Source organism: Portunus trituberculatus, chromosome 35, assembly GCF_017591435.1.
Source record: "Portunus trituberculatus isolate SZX2019 chromosome 35, ASM1759143v1, whole genome shotgun sequence".
In the NCBI taxonomy this organism is placed as follows: domain Eukaryota; kingdom Metazoa; phylum Arthropoda; class Malacostraca; order Decapoda; family Portunidae; genus Portunus; species Portunus trituberculatus.
The window spans coordinates 9,876,507-9,900,162 of NC_059289.1; the positions used below are offsets into that span (position 1 = coordinate 9,876,507).

The following is a 23,656-nucleotide window of genomic DNA, read 5'->3' on the forward strand; positions in this document are numbered from 1 at the left end:
CAGTGACGCTCTGCGAACAAATTGCATAAGTGGCAACTCACACCTGCCAAACGCGGCCAAGGAATATAAACACTGAAAGTGTTTGTTTATCTATGTCACTCCCGCTAGTGACAATCTCTCTCTCTCTCTCTCTCTCTCTCTCTGCACACACACGTTTATGTTCCTCTGCCGCAGCCCAGCCAGCCCAACCGTCATCATTAGCGGTGGACCGTGAAAGGCGTGCAGTGAGGGTGTCAAGAGCAGACGACGCCAGTGTGGTGGCGACTGGTGAGCGACACGTCCTCTGTGCCACACCGCTCCTCGGCCCTGTCACAAGCCTGCCATGTAAGGACACCCTGTCTGTACTATGATTGTGAGTCAGAGTTATCATTACCTTGTAGAAGAGCGGCAGTACACTGCCAGTAAATTATAGAGACATCAGGTCCAATTACCCAGAGCTGGACGCGACTTAATTTTTTGCAGGCATGACTGACTCGTGACTTGATCGCCACATCTGGCAGTGGCATAAATGATGAGCACTGGACAGAGCCGAAAGGTAGAGATGAGAGTACACATTCAAGTCCTGCCACTGACACTCAGGTGACAGGCTAGGAATGATTCTCCTGGTGCATCGGTGGCTGCTGGGGTGTCATGTGGTGTCCTTCATTGCCTGCATCACTATCCACACCACCAACACGCCTCCCCCAGAAACACCAATGCTCAGCCCATCAAGCAATTCCCACTCATGGAATCTGTTTGGCCGTCCCGGTGACGGCTATTACACCAGTGTGGAGATTGGCACTCCACCACAGAAGGTGAGTAGCTTGCACTGTTGCATTGCGTCATTCATGGTGTAGCTGTTACGTGTACAAATATTGTCCCCGACAAAAGGAAAAGAAAAAAAGTGTTATTATTAAAAGAGATGGAATAAAACAACAATATATGTATTGTAGAATATAAGGGTGTTACTATACATTGATACTTGGGCATACTTTTGTTATGTGATCTGGCACACTTTCAGAAGATATCCTGGAATAATCATAATTCATGTTCTTATTCAGAAGTATAGTATATCTTGTAAGTGATCAAACTATTTTGCAATAAAGAGTAGACTTTCTTGTGTTAGGTGTAAACAGTACATAATCATAGGTGCCCTCACTACTTCCTTTCTTTGACACCTTGTTAGGGGTTTGAAATGTTTCTGTTGATTTTTATAGTCAAAGAGATAAGAAAATCTTAAGCTCCTTTCAGTGTTAAAAGGTTATATTCAAAATATGTGTCTTGGCACATCAAGCTTTGATCTCCTTTTGTCCACCATAAATGAGAGAACTGTTACATGTAATGGAGTCAGATGAAGGTATTAATATTCATTGAGCCACGTCTGGAATCCCTACATCATGAGCCACAGTAGTCCTCAAATATCGTGTTGCACACTTTCAGTTCCGCCGTTCCAAAACTGTACAATAAACTCCCTCTTTACATCAGACAAACTAAGGAGCTCTACACTCAAGAAAGAACTAAAAACCTTCCTGTTTTCTGACTGTTATGACACAGAAACCTTGATAATGAACATGCCATATAAAGTGTGATATTAAAAAGTTCATAAATTAAAATGTGCATCCTGCAGAACACTTTGGCAGAAATGGAACCAGATAAACATGAAGTACAACAACAGCAGGTATTACATATACAAATCCTGGCCTCTTGTTGGTCTTTCATGGGCCTTCCAGATCCATCTTATTGAATATTTAGTTTTGTTGTTGCTTTTGTAATATAAGGTAACTACTCGTAGTCTGTGCAGTTCTGCTTCTGATTATGGATTGGCCATCTTTCCTTGATTTCTTCTTTCAGTCTTCAGCTATTTTCTTTTCCTGATTCAGAATAATGAGCAAAGTACCACCAAGTGTTGTAACAGTTTCTGAATTTCCAGTTCAATGTTTTGGTGGATACTGGTAGCAGCAACTTTGCCATAGCAGCAGTTGCACAAAAGGAACTTGACAGCTATTTTGAAGCTAAGAACTCCTCAAGCTTTGTTGACCTGGGAAAGGAGGTTGAGGTTGGCTATACGCAGGTAAGTGTTCATTACGGTCTCGCACTGCACGGCTTGTGGTAAGGAATGGTCATGTCTAATTGACAATGAATAAATTATGAGCAAGGCACATCTGTATGAAGCAGTTGTTCAATAAGAAAATCCTCTGTATTGGTACTAAGCTATTTGCTTACTTTCATCTCACAAAACCACCATATTTTTTTTTCCTCTCTGAAAATTTTATCACCTAGTTTTGCAGAAAGTGCACTTTTTAATATATATATATTTTTTTATATCTTTTACTTTACTGTATTTCTTACTTATATAAAGCCTAACTGAATATATGTAAGTACTGAGTAGTTCATGAAGGAAACATGTGGAGTGGATCTTTATATGCAATGTCCTTCCCTCAGGGCAGCTGGAGTGGCAGACTTGGCAAGGATGTGGTGCTGTTCCCGGCCTTGCAGACAGTCACCACTCCTCATCTCGTGGACCTGGTGCTCATCACCTCTTCACACAATTTCTATGTTAACAACTCACAGTGGCAGGTAATCTTTTTCACCACATTGTTTTTCTATTTATTATTAGATAGATTTACAAAGCTTGTTATGAATCATATACATTAATTTATAATAAAGCTGTGGTTGATATTAGGCATGTTCAAAACTTGAAAGATTATTTTGTTTTCCAAATACATTAGACAGCTTTGCCTGTGTCCAGCCTCCCTATAATTCTGTACATAGTATATATTTGGCCCTTTAACTTTCTCATATCAAGATGCTTATTACTATGTTTGTGTTCTCCTTTCAAATTCTTAATGATTTATTCACATATTTGATTAATTAATGAATAGGTTTTTTTTTATTTTTTATTCTAATAATGGGGGAGGGAGGGGGCTGAACATAACATATTTGATGGAGGCATGATGTCTGTGTGAGTGAAGTTGACAAAGATTGCAATACAGTCTCTTCTGTGATGCAGTGTTTGCTTTGTGTTTGCTACGTAGAAACTACTCCCTCAAAGAGATAACACTGATTTGAATCTGTTGTAACATGTAATTATTTTCCTACTTTGCTTTGTTAGGGTATTGTTGGGCTGGCCTTCCCTGTGCTGGCCAAGCCGCAGGGAGCAGTGCAGCCCTGGATAGATGGAGTCATCCTCAGGGATAATCTGACAAATGCCTTCACTCTTGAGCTGTGTGGACCATCAAGAGAGGATGGCTCCTCCTCCCACCATGGCAGATTGACACTTGGTTGGTTTAGGCAAAGCTTCTACATGTTTATCATAACTCTATTTCCATAATTAGATTTAGTTTGCTTGGAATGCCACCTAAATCTTATAAATTGACCTGTAGAATTTGCTTCAAATACTTCCTACGTTCAGGATGAGATTATTAATACCAATCATTTATGTAAAGTAATGCAAGTTGTGAATGAATGGATCTGTTTTTCATGTAGTGAGTAATGAATGTTGTTATGTGGTGCAGGTTCTGGCAGTGGCAGCTGTTCCCCTGGGTCAGTGAGCTGCCCCATCAGACGGAAGTGGTTTTATGAAGTGGTTGTGACAGCTCTGAGTCTCCAAGGAAAGGAAGTTAATATTCCATGCATCAAGTTCAACACTGACAAGACCATTATTGACTCAGGAACATCAAATCTCCGTCTGCCTCCAGAGGTAGGTCTGAGTCCTCATTGTGTTTGTATCTGCACCACGTCCTTCACTGATATCTGTTGGTGGAGTGGCTGAGGGTGGTGGAGGGAGGGTAGCTCACACCCACACAGAGGCAAAGATATAGTGCTGCAATGTTCTCTCAGCTGTAACCTGGAAACATACTTGGTTGTTCCATTCATCACAGCATCCTTTACTCCATACATGTGCTGTACATGTTTGTATACTTGGCTCACATTCATCTTAGAAGAACTGTTTGGCAAACATAGAGATTTTCTTATTGGTAACCAATTTTCATGAATATGTATACAGTTAAGGAGATATTTCAAGCCAAGTTTCAAATTAAATGTGCTATAAACAATAGCAAAGTTGCAATTTTACCAAAAACATGTCATGAAACAGTGATGATGGAAAAATATCAGATTAACTCAGTAGAATTAATAAAAACTATATAAAAAAAACTGATTTATGCATTTTCATGATAGTATAGAATGTTATAGAGTTTTTATACATGTTCTAGTTCAAAATAAGTTATTAACTCATGTAGCTATGTTGCCTTGACTTCCTTCCAGAAAAAAAAATGGTTATTTGTCTCTTCTAGGTTAAGTTTCATTAGAATGGTTGAGGTGGTGAAATAATATTTGCTAATGAAAATGTTGATGTGTCCTGCTTGTTTGTACAAATCATCTCAAGTGTCTTGTGATTCAAAGTGAACTTTACCAGCTTTTCTTGTAAGTTTACTTTTGTATATTCACTAGTTATTTATTTTTTCCTTATTTATTTCTTTTAAGATGAATTGATGTTCTTTCTTCATTTAAAGTATGAATTGATAAATATATTTCTATCTCAGGAGCAAAGGATTAGAGAAAATTATTCATTTGTTTATTTGTTTTATGCTCACTATTTGTAGTAAGAGCAGCTGGAAGTTTGCCTCTCATTTTATTCGTTTATATATTCTCATTGAAAAAATAATTTTGTATTTTTCTGATGCAGGTTTTCAAAGCAGTTTTGAAAGAATTACAGCAGCTGGCATCAGGAGAAATTAACCCACCTCTGCCTGAAGGATTTTGGTCAGGGAATGAAGAGGCTTGCTGGCCTGAAAGCAGCAAGGTTGAAGTATTCTTGTCACAGGGAGAGTTGTTCATCTTTATTTTCAACATTTCCATGTTCTTTCCCTCTCTGGTTTTTGCAAGAATATTTGACATGAATGTTCTGTGTTGTTTTTTTTACTTGGACCTGGGGAAGGCTTACTGTTTCAATAGCATCTCTTGCTTTGTGCTAATACCATGTTTGGCGAAGCTCTTTTCAAGTCTTTAAAGCATTAAGGAACCTTATCAGAAAGGTTACCATCACTGTACTATCTTATGTGTGTTTGCCAGCATGGTTTCCTGTTTATTTCCTCTGAGGGGATATAGTTCGGCCTTTGTTTTTACTTATAGCCATCACCATCTTCTTTGAAAAAAACTCTTGTGGAGGGAGCAAGACATTAGAGATAGGTAGGTAGGAGGAGACATCAAAATATTTCAATGAAAGTACGGCAGACATTAATTTCTAACCATCCCCATTAGGATCCTCTTGTCTGGACCTTCACCTTTTAAGGGCCATTCATTGTCCTGATTCCCTTTGTGTTACTGCCTGCCTTCACATGTGGCCTCTACTGTAGTGGCTCTTATGCTGCTGAAAGCATGCCTACCCTTTCCAATAGTGTTTGGTCAATTCTTTTATTTTTGTCACCAGAGCAAGAGATGACTACTTTTCATTCTTAGAAGCTTAACCAAGCAAACTGTGTGAGTTTATGTAAAATTGTTAATTATTGCTAATTGCATATTGTCATAAATTCACAACTTGTTTTTATTATTCTTATATTCTACATTTATGTCACAATTGAAGCATTCCATCATATCCTGTAAGCACTGATGCTAATGGTAATCACAACATTAAAATATTTCAAAAGAAAAAAAAAAAAAATAGGAAGAAAATATATACATTAGTAATGTTGCCATGAAGTGCATTAGTTAGGCACTGTAACTCATGTACTTTGTGGCAAGATCAGTAATGCATTCACTAATATTATTGTATTTGTCAATTCTTTATTTAGTGCTTGATCATGTACTCTATTCTTACTTAATGTATGAATGGAATACACACTATATGAGTTGTTTGATAATTACTAGTGGTATTAGCTTGCTATTCAGCATCTTTGCTCTGTTGAGCAAAACTGTAATGTCTCCTTTTTTGTCAGAAATTTTATAGTCATTATGTTAATTCCTTTTTAGTAACTAGTGTTTTCTGTTACTCCTCCAATAGATGTGGTTGAACTTCCCAAATCTCACTATCCACCTAGCCACTGGTAATCATTCTGCCATTACCATCACTGTGGGACCCAGGTCATACCTGCGGCCGGCCCCAGACAGTGTGGCAACAAGTCTGCTGGACTGCTGGGTACTGGGCATTGAGGAGTCACACACTGGAACTGTTCTAGGTATGTTAGTTTCATGTTTCCCTTATGCCCTTCTTCCTCATCAGGATTATGATAAAAAGATTTGGATTATATCTACAATAAAAGTGTTGTGTTTCTTTAATGATACTGTATAAGTTTTGTTCATCTCATTGGGATCTATCTCATGCTCTCAGACCCTGGAGTGACTCTCAGACACCACTCACATGCTTCACTCTAGTCTGTGTTGATTTTTACTGCACACTGCTTAAGAAAGATTGAAATGCTTTGTTTCTTCTGTATCTTAGGTTTATATACCTCTCATTATTTTCTTGGAGTTTTTATTGTTAAACAAAATTTTTTATCACTTGCAGAAGCAAGCTTAGCTATTCATGAATGGATGGATAAAGTTCAGGGAATTATCCTCCTTCAATCTTGTAATTATAAGCACCTGTGAAATCAATCAAAAGAGATAAGCCATAAAAGAGAGCAACTGGAAATGAACCTGTGACAAGAATTAATATAGGTATATGCATCTTCCCAGTCAGACCACAATATCACCAAGGCCAAAGTGGAATGTAGTCAGCTCTGGCTTTCTTGGTGCAAGAAAGGACATGGAGAAATTTGTCGTGTGAAGACAGTTGCTGTAAAGAGGTTGAATCTTATTGTTTATTGAAGAAACTCTTTGTATTTATCAGGTGCAGTCATTCTGGAAGGCCTGTGTGTGACATTTGACCGAGTGCAAGGCATCATCACATTCTCAGAGTCAACATGTGGACCATCGGTAACCCTCAGCGAAACACATAACACAGAAGGTAGCGACACGTGTAACATGGCACAGGTTATCAATTTTATTCCTTTTCCTCACAAATGTTTAGTCTGAATTTTTAAATTAGCTTCTGTACACACCAAACATCCTTCTGAGCTCCCACACATGGCTGGTGGAACTGACTAATATTCCTGCTGCAGTTGGGATTGACTAGAAACTAAGTTCTCTTTTGCTGATGAGGACTGACTAGATTTTTTAAGTGTGCCATTCTTTCCACAGATATGAGTGTGTGCATGTACATCCCAAAAAGAGTTGGAGCCCTGACACTGGCTTCTTACATCATGGCGGGCTTGCTGGGCCTCCTGTCACTGCCCCTGGTCCTTGCTGCCCTCAGGTGGGCATGGAATACAGCACGCAAGTTGCGTTTAAACCAAGGGATCCCCTTCACAATTTTAGATGAGAACAACACCTGAGAGGAAATTATTTTAGGTGTTGATTGTGAGGTAGAAAATTGTACATTTTATTTATTTATTTTCTACTTGAAAATGCTAATTCTTATGGTGGCTTTCCTAACAAGTGAATGTTAGACAGTTTTCCATGTGTAAGTGGAATGGTCTATTGGTGGATGGGATTGAGTAGCTTGAGTAAGAGATGTAGGCTATGTAGGCAGGAACTTGATTGATTCAAATGGCCTAACATCTTGGTATCAAATTTCATGTCATCTTCAGTGGCCATAAAAAATGTTAAGGTATTAAGATACAGAAAAGTGTGATAATATATTTTTGGTATCAAGATATATATATATATATATATATATATATATATATATATATATATATATATATATATATATATATATATATATATATATATATATAGTGGAGCCACAATACTCAAATTTTACTTAATAATTAAAAAATATCTGGTAGTCGAACATCAGCACACGAGGCTGTAAACAAATGCTCCTGGCCTCTCCCTTCCCCCTCCCATCTGTCAGTTGTCCCGCTGCAGTCGTGAGAACAACATTCTCCTGCACTTTCTACTTTTTCATTTATAGATATTGGTTGTCAAACTTTTTGATAGTTGAACTTTTTGATACTCCAACAGCCATTTGGAACGATGTAAGATTGAGTATTGAGTGTCCACTGTGCGTATATATATATATATATATATATATATATATATATATATATATATATATATATATATATATATATATATATATATATATATATATATATATATATATATATATATATATATATATATATATATATATATATATATATATATATATATATATATATATATATATATATATATATATATATATATATATATATATATATATATATATATATATATATATATATATATATATATATATTATTTATTTATTTATTTATTTTTTTTTTTTTTCTTCAGGAGTAGACCATTCTGAATGCATGTACTATTGAAGTCGACAGTGAGGGGTGCATTATTCTTTTTATAGAGACGGTGGCGTAGTGGATAAGGTAGTGAGCGTGGGATCAGGCAGACATCCATGCTTAGATTTGAATCCCACCATGTACAGCCTTAAACACTTTGTAATTTGTTGAATGGTTTAAAGTTACCTACATGTCACCATGACACATGTCATGATGACATGTAGGGCTTATATAAGCCCGTATCCTCACCAGTTCCACTCACTTCTCTCCTGAAGATGGTCTGATCAAGACCAAAAGACGTCTCGAGGAAATGGACTTCGGTTCACTACTCTACCAGCTAAAACCTGACGAACGCACCCTATACACTCTATAAAAAGAATAATGCACACCTTGCTGTCGACTTTGATAGTACACACACACACATACACACACACACACACACATATATATATATGTATATATATATATATATATATATATATATATATATATATATATATATATATATATATATATATATATATATATATATATATATATATATATATATATATATATATATATATATATATATATATATATATATATATATATATATATATATATATATATATATATATATATATATATATATATATATATATATATATATATATATATAGATGATATTTTATAATTAGTACTGGTTAAGAGTCTTGATTTATTATGTTTGTTAAGTTCACAAACTTATGCTGTTACACTCATGAATAATTTCAAAATCAGTCTGCTCTAGCAGTGTACCACTATGCTGAGTATTTTAGTGTATTATCACAGATGATTAATTAAGGCTTCAGCAGTGCACAAGTCCTCCCTTCCCTTGTTTGACCTTCCTGCTCATCTGCATGAACCTTGGAGGCTGTGAGTGCTTCCTGTACTTCTGCTTGAAAACTGGAACAGGTGTATTAAGGGGAATGATGAGAACAGTGTAGTAAGCAGACTGCCTTTAAGGTAAAGCATTGGTCTAATCCTAAAATTTTTAGCAGGTACAAGCTCGACATGTAACTGAGGGCAGTATTTAGTTATGCAGTGCACTTATGATGACTGAAACTTGTGAGTAACAGACCCAAGAAAATGTAATCTTATATACAATATTTTCTTGTTGACATTGTAGATTGAAACTTATTAGTTTGAATCTTTGGGTTAGGAATTTACAACACACATAAATCAACTGCTTACAGTATTCATTTACATAGAAATAGTTCTTTTAAAAAGTGCTATGATGAAACTGTGTATACTTACAATATATTGAGAGGTGTATGAATTATTGTAGGTGTTATGACACTGGTGGCTTTATTGTGAAGTTTGGGTGTGGTGCTGGATGATGCTGTTGCTCCAAGATAGGAAGGCTTGAGAAGAGATTATGTGAGGCAAGTGATGGAGGAAGGCAGACAACATCTTTTCCTTATTCTCACAAAGCATTATAATCAACTATTGGCAGTAATTGTTCAAATTTTCTCCTATTAAACATTAGCTGTGTATGGGCATAGCTGATTGATATCACTGGAATATGAATGTAGCATCATGTCATATTTTGTGTGCATTTTTCTTTCTTTATTTTTCTTTGTCTTGTCCACCTTACATAAGATTGCTGGTTTGTATATAGATAAATTTATTTATTTCTTCATGAGCCTTTTTTTTCAGATTTTATTTTTTTTTATTTAGTGAGTGGTAGGACATGAGCTACAGGTCACAGCATTATCTATATCTTATGCAAGGTTGGTGATAGCACATAACTAATTGTAAGAAACAGTAGTGCTTCATGGGAATATTAATTCCTCCAAGTCTCTGAATTTAATCCATGGGAGTGTTTGTGAAGTGATATTCCGTTAGCTTGGCACATTACTGACATGAGCAGGGACAGGCAAGGGCTGTGCTTGGATTACGGTCTCGAGACGTCTGAAAAGTGTCTGGTTTGTGAACAAAGTGGATGAAAACAAAGAATAGTACTATGTGTAATCTTGAAATTTCACATTCAACAAAGGAGCATCAATGAATTTTAAAGTGAGAAAGATTACCGTACCTGATTTAAGAACAAGTGGTAAATGTACATTTGTACTGACTCATATTGTACCTAGTAAACAGTACATTGTACTTACGCTACTAGATACGTAATCACATTTGGTGAAACTATGGTATTGGTAACATCTTTTTCAAGTAATATACAACGCTATGTATATTTTGTATCTTTGACTTTTGACAGTTGAAAGCCATGAGGTTCCATACCTTAAGTATGTTTAATTTGATATTCATCTTTAATAAAACAATACCATTATTTTATTGGTGACTTCATTTCCCAGCATTTGGCTCGCTAATCTTGACATGATCCGAAGAAATTTACGCTTTAATATTGTATATGCAACAAGAAAATTAATGGTGATGGAAATCTACATAATTACAATATAAACAATCCACCTTGATGAGTGGATGAAACAAATGAGGCTCAACTTTAGTATCGAGCGGGTTCACAATTCCAGAGCAAATCCTATTCGACAAGCCGGGTGGGGTCCGCAGCTAGGGAGTAGGAACTCCAGTCAGTCAGGTTCCAACCAGCAGCAAAGTAAAGTAATGGCTACACTTTTTAAGTGAAATTCTAGCCAGAACCGATCTCAAACTCCTTCTCAACTACCTATGATCCTGGCGGACATTACACCCGTATTCTAGGTCAGTACACTATAGTTAGTTACAGGCCTGTGCTGATAAGTAGTTAGCGTCTGCCTGACTGGCATAAAAGCATGCATGTCAGTCGCCATATACCTTCATCTGACCTCTTTCCTTTACACTTAATTATGAAGCTTTTAAAATAACTAGATATTACTGCAGGGCCAGTTCTAGAAAATGATAATTATATATTTGAAGGGTGCATCTCAGATCAGATCGAGGAAGTGCACGTATACATACATGCTTAGCTGCCGCCTGGCACACTTAAATTATGCATTTTTCCGTCATTTCAAGCGGAATTTATTTAATTACCATATTAGAAAACAAGAGTGGCAAATTGAATATGTGCCTCACTATCAATCTGTTATATATTGTTATGTCAACATTAATTCAATTTTTTTCCCTCTTCATTTTTTAACTGAGTATGCAGACACAAAATGAGGGTGCACTGCATACTTATGCACCCTCGTAGAACGGGGCCTCGTGTTAATTAATGCTATAAGTATGCTCATATTGGTTATTGATATATGTTACCAGCTATATATAGAATCCCTCCACTCCCTCTCTCTCTCTCTCTCTCTCTCTCTCTCTCTCTCTCTCTCTCTCTCTCTCTCTCTCTCTCTCTCTCTCTCTCTCTCTCTCTCTCTCTCTCTCTCTCTCTCTCTCTCTCTCTCATATATATATATATATATATATATATATATATATATATATATATATATATATATATATATATATATATATATATATAGTGTGTGTGTGTGTGTGTGTGAATACTTTGTACGTACGTACAAGGTGTAGCCGGGTAGTTTGAGGGAAGTATTATGCATACGTATTAGATGCCCAAGCTATCAAAGCTGGTGCGGTGCGGACGTGTGTTGAGAGGTGTCCCGCGTGAATTCTCCTTGTCTGCCAACTATACGCAGATGATCACTCATCATGCCACCTAAGATTAGCAGTGCACCTCGTGGTGCTTATTCTTCCAAGCAAATCAGCACTCCTAGTAGCTCTGGAGCCATATCCAAGAGAAGGAAGCTGGTTGGTGGTCAGCCTGGAGGGAACCCTGCCCACCATGGCACGCCCCCTCATAATCCTTCCACCCCAGTTTCTACCCCTGCTTTGCCTCTTTCTACTGGCGCTTCAAGTGGTAGTTCCTTGTGTGGCAGTTGTGAATTGCAAGTAGGTGATGGCAGTATTGGATGTGACAAATGTCATACATGGTTCCACCCCAGTTCTTTATGTTTGGGTCTGTCAGATCGTGTCATTGATGCTATCCGTGAGGGGGATGGCGAGGGCATTGAATTTGTGTGTACTCAGTGTAGGGCACGCTCAACTAATGTAGGTGGTGGCTCTTGTGATGGTGTAATATCTCAGCTTTCTGTCATGGTAAAGTCATTATGTGCAGTGGTTGCCAAACTTACTGAACGGGTGGATCAGCTGTTCACTCGTTCTACATTCCCTCCACCTCCTAGTGCCTCTGTCTCTGTGCCTTCAGCTGATGACCTGTGCATTAGTACTATCCGTGAGGAGATAGTTGAAATGGAAGAGAGGAGGAAGAGGAGGGATTCCTTGATATTCAGAGTAGTTGCTGCTACTAATGATTTTGCTCTTACCAAAATTAAGGACATAGTTAATTCACTTCTGGATACTACCTCTACTCTTACAAACATTCACTGTATTAACAGAGATAGAGGTCTCTATAGAGTAACCTTGTCAGATGATGACCTCTGCAAACAGCTAAGTGTCTGCAAAGATCTGAGGAATAATCCCTTTCACCATGGAGTTTACATTAACCGTGACTTGACCTACAAACAACGTAAAGACTTGTATGAAAGGCCTCAGTGTCTTTGCTCCGCCAATGTGTCTGATCAGCAATCTAATGCATATACTCTGTCCTAGTCTCAGCCTAGTTTCTCTAATGTTCCTCATGTCACTGCTGGCACCAATGTCCCTTTACTCAACTAAATATTGGCTTGTGCAATGTAAATAATTTGACAAACAAAATACCCAATGTATACAATTTTGTAACTTGCAATAATGTACATATTTTGGGAATAACTGAGACTTGGTTAACCAGTTCTATTTTTGACTCAACAGTCTCCATTTCTAATTATAACTTACTTAGAAATGACACTCCTGGTGACGAACACAAGCATGGTGTATGTCTGTATATACATAACAGTATTACATGTCTTCACATGGACAATGTTATACCCAATGTTTGCTCTGTTCACCTTACAGAATATAATATATATATTCTAGTCATCTACAGGCCTCCTTATTCTCTTCAAGATAATATTATCTTAGTCAACTTTCTTCAAAATTTTTGCTTGGGCAAGGAAACTATTTTAATTGGTGACTTCAACCTTCCTTCACTTACCTGGATGTTCGGCCGTGCTACTCATACCTACCCTTCATCTACTGACTCACTTTTTCTTGATTATTTTGCATGTCTGGGACTTACTCAGTGCATTGAGGAACCTACTAATATTAAGGCAAATAACACCTTAGATATTTTCCTCACTTCTGAATTGGATCGAGTGCTGTCCACTAATGTGCTTCCACCTTTCCCTAACTGTGATCATTGTGCAATCCTTTGCTGCTACGTTTTTCAGTTTAATGGTCATCCTACTCGGGAACGTTCTTCATGTTTTTGGCCCAAAGCTAACTTTAAGAAAATAAATGAGTATCTTTCCTCAATTGATTGGAACCTTGAGTTTATAGACTTGTCTATTAATGAAGCATATAATAGTTTTCTAACCATAATCTCTTCCTTAGGCAAATTTTATGCCCCTATTTGTCGCACAAATAAAAGTAACAATTTTTCCCATAAGCCTTGGGAACATAAACCTCCTAAAGATCTCATTATCTCTAGGAGTCAAGCCTGGAATAACTACAAAGAGTTGAGAGCACTTCATGGTAGAAACTCACAAATTGCTTGTGATCCCCTTCATGTTTTTCTTGACATTAACTTCAATTACAGAAATTATGCTTATGAGAACCACATTCTTTCTAACTTTTCTACCAATCCCAAACTATTCCACTCATATATATGGAGTAGGAAAGTGGGTTGTCCTTCAGTTGGGCCTCTTTCTGGTCCTGATGGCTTTACATCCAACTCAAAAGAAATGGCCAGTATACTGGGTTCAGCTTTTGCTTCAGTGTTCACTACTCCATCTGGTCTACCTCAATCTCCTCACCAGTCTTATGTAGGAACCTTCCAGGAAATTCAGTTAACCATGTTAGACGTTGCGAAGGCCTTGAACAGTATTAATCCTACCTCAGCTATGGGACCTGACTCTATTCACCTGGCACTGCTTAAGAAGTGTTCCAGCACCCTGGCCTACCCTCTGTATCTCTTCTTTAAAAAGTCATTACAATCAGGGAGGATTCCACTAGCCTGGCTAAATTCACACGTACCCATTTTTAAGAAAGGAAAAAAATGTGATCTCCTTAATTACAGGCCAATAAGTCTGACCTCCACACCATGCAAAACCTTGGAGAAGATCATTACTTCTAAGCTGTTTGAATATCTGGAGGTCAATTCTATACTTAGTCCTAATCAATTTAGGTTTCAGTCAGGGAGGTCTGTTGAAGACCAGCTGTTGCTAACTTACAATGATATTACTTACTGGAGAGATAATGGCAACATGGTTGATCTAATTCTTTTTGACTTTGCTAAAGCGTTCGATACTGTGAACCATCAAATGCTCTTTAATTAACTTCAGTGCATTGGCATAGAGAGTAAGGTCCTGACTTGGATTAAATCTTTCCTTACTAACAGATCTATGCAGGTCGTAGTAGCGGGCTCCTGTAGTTCCTCCTATCCGGTCACCAGTGGTGTCCCCCAAGGCTCTGTGCTGGGGCCTCTTCTTTTTCTAATATATATTAACTATATATCTGCTTACCTAAAATCAAATGTGAAAATATTTGCTGATGATCTAAAACTATATTTTCTTATCCGTTCTCAAAATGTGTCTCAATTGTTCAAAGAGACATTGCCACCCTCATAACAGTTGCTGAATCCTGGGATTTAAGAGTCAATGCTGCCAAGACTAAAGTCATAAGCTTTGGTGCCCACCTCCGTGATACCATTGATCTGGGTCCATATTCTTCTTATCATATAAATAACAAACCCCTTCACTTAAATTCCAGTGTTGTTGACCTTGGCATTATAGTTGATTCAACCCTGAGGTTCCATGATCACATTCGGTCAGTTGTTTCTAAAGCAGCAGGTTTGTCCAATAATCTACTAAAATCAACACTATGCCGCTCCCCTCAGTTTATGGTTACCCTCCTCTTTTCTCATATTCGCCCACTTCTGGAGTTTGGATCTACCGTCTGGAATACGGGCTATAGTACTGACTTAAAACTGCTTGAATCAGTTCAGCGACAGTGGACAAAAAGGATTCAAGGTTTTGAAAACAAGCCTTATGCTAAGTGTCTCGCAGATTTGAATCTATACTCTGTCAAAAGGAGGCTGCTACGTGCATACTTAATTAAATGTTGGAAGATTTTTCATAATCTCTCCCCAATCTCTCCTATCGACCTGTTCACCTTAGCCCCTTCTATTGGCACGAGAGGTCATTGCTACAAAATCCTTGTTCCTCATAGTCATCGTGATGCCAGACACAGATTCTGCTCCGTCATAGTGGTGAAAGCTTGGAACTCCCTTCCTAACAATCTGGCTGAATCAGACTCTCTTGACAGCTTTAAGAAGGGTCTGTCTATCTTCTTGGGTGACCTTCTCTTTGACTTCTGTGAAAACTGATCCTGACATTTGTTTTTGGCAATTAGCACACTTTCTAGCCCTTTCTTATTGCCATGTTCCCCTTAGTATCTGTTTCTAGGGCTGGCGTGCTAGCCATGCGGGGTTCCCTCGGGAGCCCAACCAGGTAAGAACCAGGTAATACGTGAGGATGGTGGAATAACTCGGCTAGAGATTTGCTATAAGAGCAGGAATGTGATATTTTTGTGAGTGGTTGTATGAGGAAAATGAAAAACCTACACAAGTGAATATGCTGGAATAACACTAACACTGTGTGAAGTGGTATCAACAGTGGTAGCATGACTAGATAGTTCTGTGTTGCGTGCAGAGAATGAGAAGATCCTATAGAGAGTGCATTAACAGATGGAGTGGTTTCCCAGTGTAGCTGCAACATTGTACTGACTTGACTTCATGCAGTTCCCCACTAGACTAGTACTGAAGAGAAAATGTGAAATATCGCATGGTAAACCTTTTTCGTTTTCAGTATCCAAAATTTGAAATAATCTGGATCACGTTTTAGTCCATGATGTTAAAATATTACAAGAAATTTTATTGACTGAAAAAAAAACTGGTAATGGAAAAATAAGCATTTTAATCACAATCTACGACTTCATTAGTTGTATGTTTAAATTCAATAGAGCACCAATGTATGTACTACGTACTGGCAGGCAGAGGGCGGCGAAACCTTCCACAATGTTTACTGTACCATACATTGCCTTAGTGTAGCAGCAACTAGTGGTGTGCACTGTCTTTCAAGGGTAAATTTAACAACTTGATATTGTCCACTAGTACAGGATAGGAATGTCACAAGAGAAAACGTGTCATATAGTATGGGAAACTATATTAGTTTTAGAATATCTAAAGATTAAAAAATAAATTCTTTTAGTTATAATGAACTTTATTTTAGTAAAACTATATATTGATATATTTAGCTCTCTTTCACTCTATCATCATACACACCACTGTCACCACACACCATACACCACACTGCTCTTTCACTCTATCACCACACACACCATACACCACACTGCTCTCTTTCACTCTCACCACACAGACACTGCTTTCTTTCACTCTATCACCATACACCACACTGCTCTCTTCCACTCTGTCACCACACACCACACTGCTCTTTTTCCCTCTATTGCCACACACACCACTGTCACCATACACCACAATTTGCTCTCTTTCACTGTCACCACACACCATACACCACACTGTTCTCTTTCACTCTCACCACACACCATACACCACACTGCTCTCTTCCACTCTTATCACACCAGTCACCACACACCATACACCACACTGCACTCTTCTACTCTATCACCACACACACCATACACCACACTGCTCTCTTCCACTCTATCAACACACACACACCACTGTCACCACACACCACACTGCTCTCTTCCACTCTGTCACCACACACACCACTGTCACCATACACCACACTGCTCTCTTTCCCTCTATCACCACACACACCATACACCACAATTTCCTCTCTTTCACTCTGTCACCACACACACCATACACCACACTGCTCTCTTCCACTCTATCACCACACACACCACTGTCACCACACTGCTCTCTTCCACTCTATCACCATACACCATACACCACACTGCTCTCTTCCACTCTGTCACCACACACCATACACCACACTGCTCTCTTCCATTCTATCACCACACACACCATACACCACACTGCTCTCTTCCACTCTGTCACCACACACCATACACCACACTGCTCTCTTCCACTCTGTCACCACACACCATACACCACACTGCTCTCTTCCATTCTATCACCACACACCATACACCACACTGCTCTCTTCCACTCTTGTTACCACACACACCAATGTCACCATACACAACACTGCTCTCTTTTCCTCTATCACCACACACACCATACACCACAATTTCCTCTCTTTCTCTCTATCATCACACACACCATACACCACATTGCTCTTTTCCACTCTATCACCACACACACCACACACATTTTGTATTTTTTTTTTTTATTTGTGTTGCTTCACTTAGGTTTGCTGAGATACCTCAGGACTGGAAGTTAGCTAATGTTACTCCAATATTTAAAAAAGGTAGGAAGGATGATGCGAATAATTATAGACTGATCAGTTTAACTAGTATAGTATGTAAGATACTAGAGAAAATCATTAAGGGTAGTATTTGGGAGCATTTAAATGAGAATAGATTAATTAGAGATACCCAACATATATAATTCCTATGTTAGGCCCCATTTAGAGTATTGCATTATTCCTATTATATAATTCCTATGTTAGGCCCCATTTAGAGTATTGCATACAGGCCTGGTCACCCCACTATAGGCAGGATATCAACATGTTAGAAGCAGTTCAGAGAAGAGCAACTAGGATGATACCAGCATTAAAGCGCCTAGAGTATAGAGATAGATTAAAGGAATTAAACATGTTTTCATTTGAGAGGAGATGTATAAGAGGGTATATGATAGAGTTATTTAAATGTTCTCAGATACAAACTACATAGATGTGAGATCTTTCTTTACCTTAGAGGAGGAAGTAGGACTAGAAATCATGGCAGGAAGATTAGAAAGCAAGGCTGCAGGTTAGATATAAGAAAATATTTCTTTAGTCATAGAGTGGTAGACTTCTGGAATGCATTGCCAGAGACGGTTGTAAATAGCACTAGTTTGACAATGTTTAAAAACAGATTAGATAAGCACTTAAATTTATTAGATTTATAATTATGTATAGCACTGCATGATAGTTTTTATAAGAAATTTACTATAGTTAAATAAGACATGATTCCCATGTATGGGGACCACAAATTGTAGAGGATTTCGTTGTAGGACTTAGCCCTGTTAATGGGCCAAATATTTAGAATTAGTATATAATGTATTGTGTACTTGTAAGTGTATCTTTAAGTACTGATGACGAGGTCGCTGTGCGACGGATACAGGATAACCTAGATGGGCCCTGGTGGCCCTTTGTTATCCTATTATTTATGTAATGTTATGTTATTGTTTTTTAATGTGATTTGTATTGTAATGTCGATATTTTGTAACTCATCTCTCACTGTTTACCATGTTTTTTTTTATTTAAATGATTATGTGTCATTTTTGTTGTTTCATATTCTTTTTTTGTATTTATTTGTGTATTTTTTATTAGGTTTATATATTGTGTGTAATGTAATGCGTGGTAATGTCGACATTTTGAAGCTCCTCCCCACGGCTACTTGTATCCTTAAATAAACTAAAACCATAAAAACATTGAGTATTCCACACATAATTCCCAGATAACTTTCAAATACTGAGAATTTAACACAAGCAAGGACATAGTATTGGAATTTATTGTGTTGTGAATGCAGAGTTTAGTAATGTCGACATTTTGAAGCTCCCCACGGCAACTTGTATCCTTAAATAAACTAAAACCATAATAACACTGAATATTCCACACATAATTCCGTGATAATTTTCAAACACTGAGAATTTAACACATACAAGGACATAGTATTGGAATTTATAGCGGGCAAGGACAAGAGAGTAAATTCCTTTAGAAAGCCATAGCTGATGATGGCGTCAGTACCTCCCGCCAAGATACACGGTTGACCTTACTGGTGTGCCGTTATATTTTCAGCCTGTATAGAGGTGACAGTGCCGTGACAGAGGTGGTGGAGGTTATTAATGCACCAAGAAACAGGTGTGTAAGGTGTGGCAGTGGTGTTGATAAGGGATTAGTGTGTAAGAAGGGAAAGAAGTGTGGTGGGCCAAGTGCACGTCTGCTCCATGTCAACAAACTTAGTGTGATGGCCGTGTGGTGTTGCTTATACACCCCATAAACACACTCAAACACCCCGCAACACATCCACAACATGCCCATATACACCCACACACACAAAGTGAAGTGATGACATTCCCGACAGCACCAGCGGCGAGACAAAAGAGCAATGCAACTCTTTACCACGACTCTCCACAACGCCTCACCATCATTTATTTCAGGTATTTCTAAAGCCACTCTCTTATTTGTAGGTTTTCTTTGCATATGAGAGTGAAAACAGAGCCCAAATGTTGAAAAGGTGATGGGTATAACGAGCAGTTGTCAGTATTACCAGCTATTATTTGCTGCTTTGACTCACCGTAAGCCAAACATGTGTCAGAATGCACCCACTACTGTACCAATGCATGTTCCCTGGGCAATTTTTCCCGATGGGGCTTAATTTTGATGTGGTGAGATAATAAATGCAATATAAGGATTATGGAGCCCGCGCTGCAGTGTTCCCGGATGTTACCTCCCGCCCGGCCCCCGTCCCGCCCCCCGAGCTCCTCCCCTGTCCCCCCCGTGGCAACCTGCGGGTTCCAATACTTTTTTTGATATATTCTCTAAAAATAATATTACGCTTCCATGATGTGTTTTTATGGTTTCTCTAAATATTTCATTGTGTTTGAAGTGTGTTCCGCGCCTGTGTTCGGTAAATATGTGGCGTTTAGTGGTGTTTTATAGCTTGAATATGAGCTGCCATAACCTTCAAAATTTTCCATCTCCCAATTTCATTTTTTATATTTTGAGGTGTAACTGGGCCTTTATGGTATCAAAGGATTGTCTGTACTTTTTTAAGCGTGAAATCAATCCATTGAGTGAAATATGTGGACTTTGAAGTGGTGCTTTGTCCCGTTTAACGTAAGCTTTATTTTTTTCGATTTTATTTGTTTACGTTTCTGTTTGACGGTCAAACTCGTTGTAGAATGCCTTAAAAGAAAGCTCAGACTCTGTAGAATGTGTTAGAATACTCGCCAAGTGAAAATAGGTTGACTTTACAAGAGTGTTTAATGAGTTTAGAGTTTAATGGTTTTGTTTTACATAAATGCTCTTTCACTCGTTCACTTCTGGTTCTAGGTCAGTGTTGGATGCCTGAGAAGAGAGTTTACATTGTCTAATATTTTTCGAAAGAAATATAAAGTCGAAATGGCTGGACGTTTTGGCAGCGTTATAAGTGGAAATGTTTATATACATTTTATATACTTAATTTAGACAGTTTTTTAAAACTAGTTAAGCAGGAGATGTTTTGATGTTTTGGATATTAATTAAAGTATCTATCAAGTCATAAAAAAGTAAGCATTCGGCCTTGGCTTCGTTTTTTCTTGAAGTCATTTTTAAAATTATTTACGTAATTCAGCCGTCACTACTGTTTCCGCGCTCTTGATGACGTCACAGTCAAGATGGTGACTCATCATAGCCCAGGCCGGCGTCCCTCCCTCCCTACCGCCCAGTTCGTCGATATTTTGCCTAATATCTAGTGATTTCTACGTGTTTTTCCGTGTTTCTTGGCTCAGGTGTGTAGATATTAGTAGCAGAAGGAAGAAGGAAGGAGAAATAAAAGAGGGTGAGGAGGAAGGAAGGAGAAAGGGAGGAATAAGTGGAGGAGCAGGCAAGCCACAATAGGTGCTCTCCCTACACTTCCTCAATATTTTGCCTAATATCTCGTGTTTTCTAAGTGTTTTGATGTGTTTCTAGGCTCAGGCGTGTAGATGGGAGCAGTAGAAGAAAGAAAAAAAGGAAGAGGACGAAGAAGAAAGGAAAAATGGAAGTGGAAGAAGAGGAGGAGCCAAGCCACAATATTTAGGTAAGTCCCTTTTAATGTTACCGTTCTTTATAACGCATTTTGGTGTTTTGGGTTATATCTGAAGTATTTTGAGTGTGTTTGGTAGTGTTGCAGGGTGTTTTGGGTGTATTTTGTGTGTTTTCAGTGTGTGTTAGATGTTTTTAGGTATATTTTACATATCTTGAGTGTGGTGTAGTTGGGTGTTTGAATATATGGTGTGTTCTGAGTGCGGTTAGGGAATTTTGAGGTGTTGCATGGTGTATTGAGTGTGTTTTAGGTTAGTTTTAAGGGTTCTAAGTGGTCTGTGCGTGTGTGGGGATGATTTTGTGTGTGTGGTGTTTTAAGTGGTCTGTGTGTGTGTGTGTGTGTGGGTATGATTTTGGTGTGTGCTGAGTGTTTTAAGTGGTCTGTGCAGTGTGTGGAGTGTGTGGTGGGTATGATTTTGGTGTGTGCTGAGTGTTTAAAGTGGTCTGTGCGTGTGTGTGGAGTGTCTTGGGAGTGTGTGGGGATGATTTTGGTGTGTGCTAGGTGTTTTAAGTGGTCTGTGCGTGTGTATGGAGTGTTTTGGGAGTGTGTAGGTATGATTTCGGGGCACTGTCCCCGAGAAACTGTCCAGCGCGCTCGCCTCAATTGCCGGCCTCCCCTTCGCAGCTCTTCCACCCGGCTGATTTGATGTCACATAAAATGACAAATATATGGTATATAATTTTGTTTGTGCGTAGCGGTTCCTTGAGACGTGTCATGTATTTTAAGGGTTATGCAAGGGTAAAAAGGTTGGGAAACGCTGCCTTATTTGTTACCATATTCTCTCTCTCTCTCTCTCTCTCTCTCTCTCTCTCTCTCTCTCTCTCTCTCTCTCTCTCTCTCTCTCTCTCTCTCCAAACACTAGCAGGTGGTGTGATATATTTTTTTTTTTACTTTTAAAAAATCTCAGCCTTTTTTCCAACCTAACCTAATGTAGCATCCCATAACCACTCCCTCTCTCTCCCTGGCAGGTCCAAACACTCTGCACCAAACTATGACATCATATTTTTTTTCAGCTTTTTTTTTTTTATGTATATTTATTTTTTTCCTCTTTTTTCAATAATTCCCCACCCATCCTAGCCTAACCTAGTGCAACAACCCCAGTACTATTACCTCCTCTCTTCTGCAGTTCCAGTCATGTTTTTAATGATTTTTTAATATTTTTCTTGTTTTCTCTTACTTTTTCAGGAATTTAAGGGCATGCTGTGATCCAGATTTGAAAATTTTATTTTAAAAGAAGTTATAGAATTTATGACCTGAAATTTTTAGGATATTGTAAGCTATTGGTTGTCTTTGAAGTATTTACCTTGTTGTATTGATATGATAATCCAAATATCTTACTTATGTGTTTTTAGGGGTTCAGATTTTCCTGTATAATCACTCCCAGATCTTTTTCCTCTTTAGTCTTCATTATTTTTTCCTCTCCCATCAAATAGTTCCATACCGGTCTTCTCTTACTCTTTCCTAGTTCCATTACATGACATTTGTTGACATTAAACTCCAATTTCCACCTGTTGCTCCACTCAGATCTTGTTTATATCTTTCTGTTTATATTCTGTTCTGTGGAACCTTGCTCCAATGGACAAAAGATTATTTGAAGGATAGGGAAATGAGAACTGTGATCAGAGATACATACACATCTTGGGGTTAAGTAACCATGGGTCCATGCTCGACTGCTGAGGTTAGCGCCTAGCGGGTACCCGGGACAAACCTAAGGAGAGTGTGTAGAATGTAAAGTGTACTCTCTGTACGCAGACTCAGTAAAGCAGCCCTTCACAAAGATTGAAAAGGTTAGCATGGTGAACCAGGATCAAGACTAGGGGAAGATGAGAGCAAATACTTACACCTTGTGTATTTATTTGCTTGTGTCACTATTTTCAAAACATCTCTAGCCACACACCTGTTGAGTCTGTTTATACCAAATCCATCTCTATTCTCTCTTGATTGTGTTCGTATTTTTTGCCGCATATGTTGCACTTTCCAACCCAGAATTATAGTGCTGTCTTTGTGGTTTGCATATTTATTTGGGGCTGGCTTCTACCTTAGTTGGGGAAGCCCACTATAGGTGAGTGAACCTTAATTGTGAGATATGTGGGTAAGTGTAACCAGGGTTTGAGAGACCCTGAGTGTAACTGCACTGAATATTCTACGGTATGGATGTGATTACACGGAATGAGCTGGATAAGTTGGAAGGAGGATGAGAATAGCATAGCCTAAATGCACCAAAGTATGCGCCAGTTGTAGCTATGGTATGGGATGGAACATATTGA

The 23,656-nt window shown here is 38.2% G+C and overlaps 1 protein-coding gene and 1 long non-coding RNA gene across 3 annotated transcripts; both read left to right on the forward strand.

The window, feature by feature from the left end:
• The first annotated feature begins 116 nt into the window (after positions 1-116).
• LOC123512979 (beta-secretase 1-like) lies at positions 117-8,028 on the forward strand. 2 transcript variants are annotated; one of them, XM_045269735.1, is made up of 10 exons: positions 117-324; positions 463-794; positions 1,895-2,050; positions 2,422-2,556; positions 3,092-3,260; positions 3,495-3,679; positions 4,667-4,783; positions 5,981-6,155; positions 6,809-6,925; positions 7,159-8,028. In XM_045269735.1, the coding sequence occupies exons 2-10, from the start codon at positions 594-596 to the stop codon at positions 7,350-7,352; spliced, it is 1,449 nt and encodes a 482-aa protein (XP_045125670.1). In that variant the 5' UTR covers positions 117-324; positions 463-593; the 3' UTR covers positions 7,353-8,028. The 2 variants fall into 2 exon arrangements, with proteins under 2 accessions (XP_045125670.1, XP_045125671.1); XM_045269736.1 differs by having other exon boundaries at positions 1,910-2,050.
• Positions 8,029-19,335: 11,307 nt separating this feature from the next.
• LOC123513050 lies at positions 19,336-21,307 on the forward strand. The gene is made up of 2 exons (XR_006677250.1): positions 19,336-19,761; positions 21,275-21,307. It is a non-coding gene; the product is annotated as an uncharacterized LOC123513050 (long non-coding RNA).
• Positions 21,308-23,656: the final 2,349 nt, after the last annotated feature.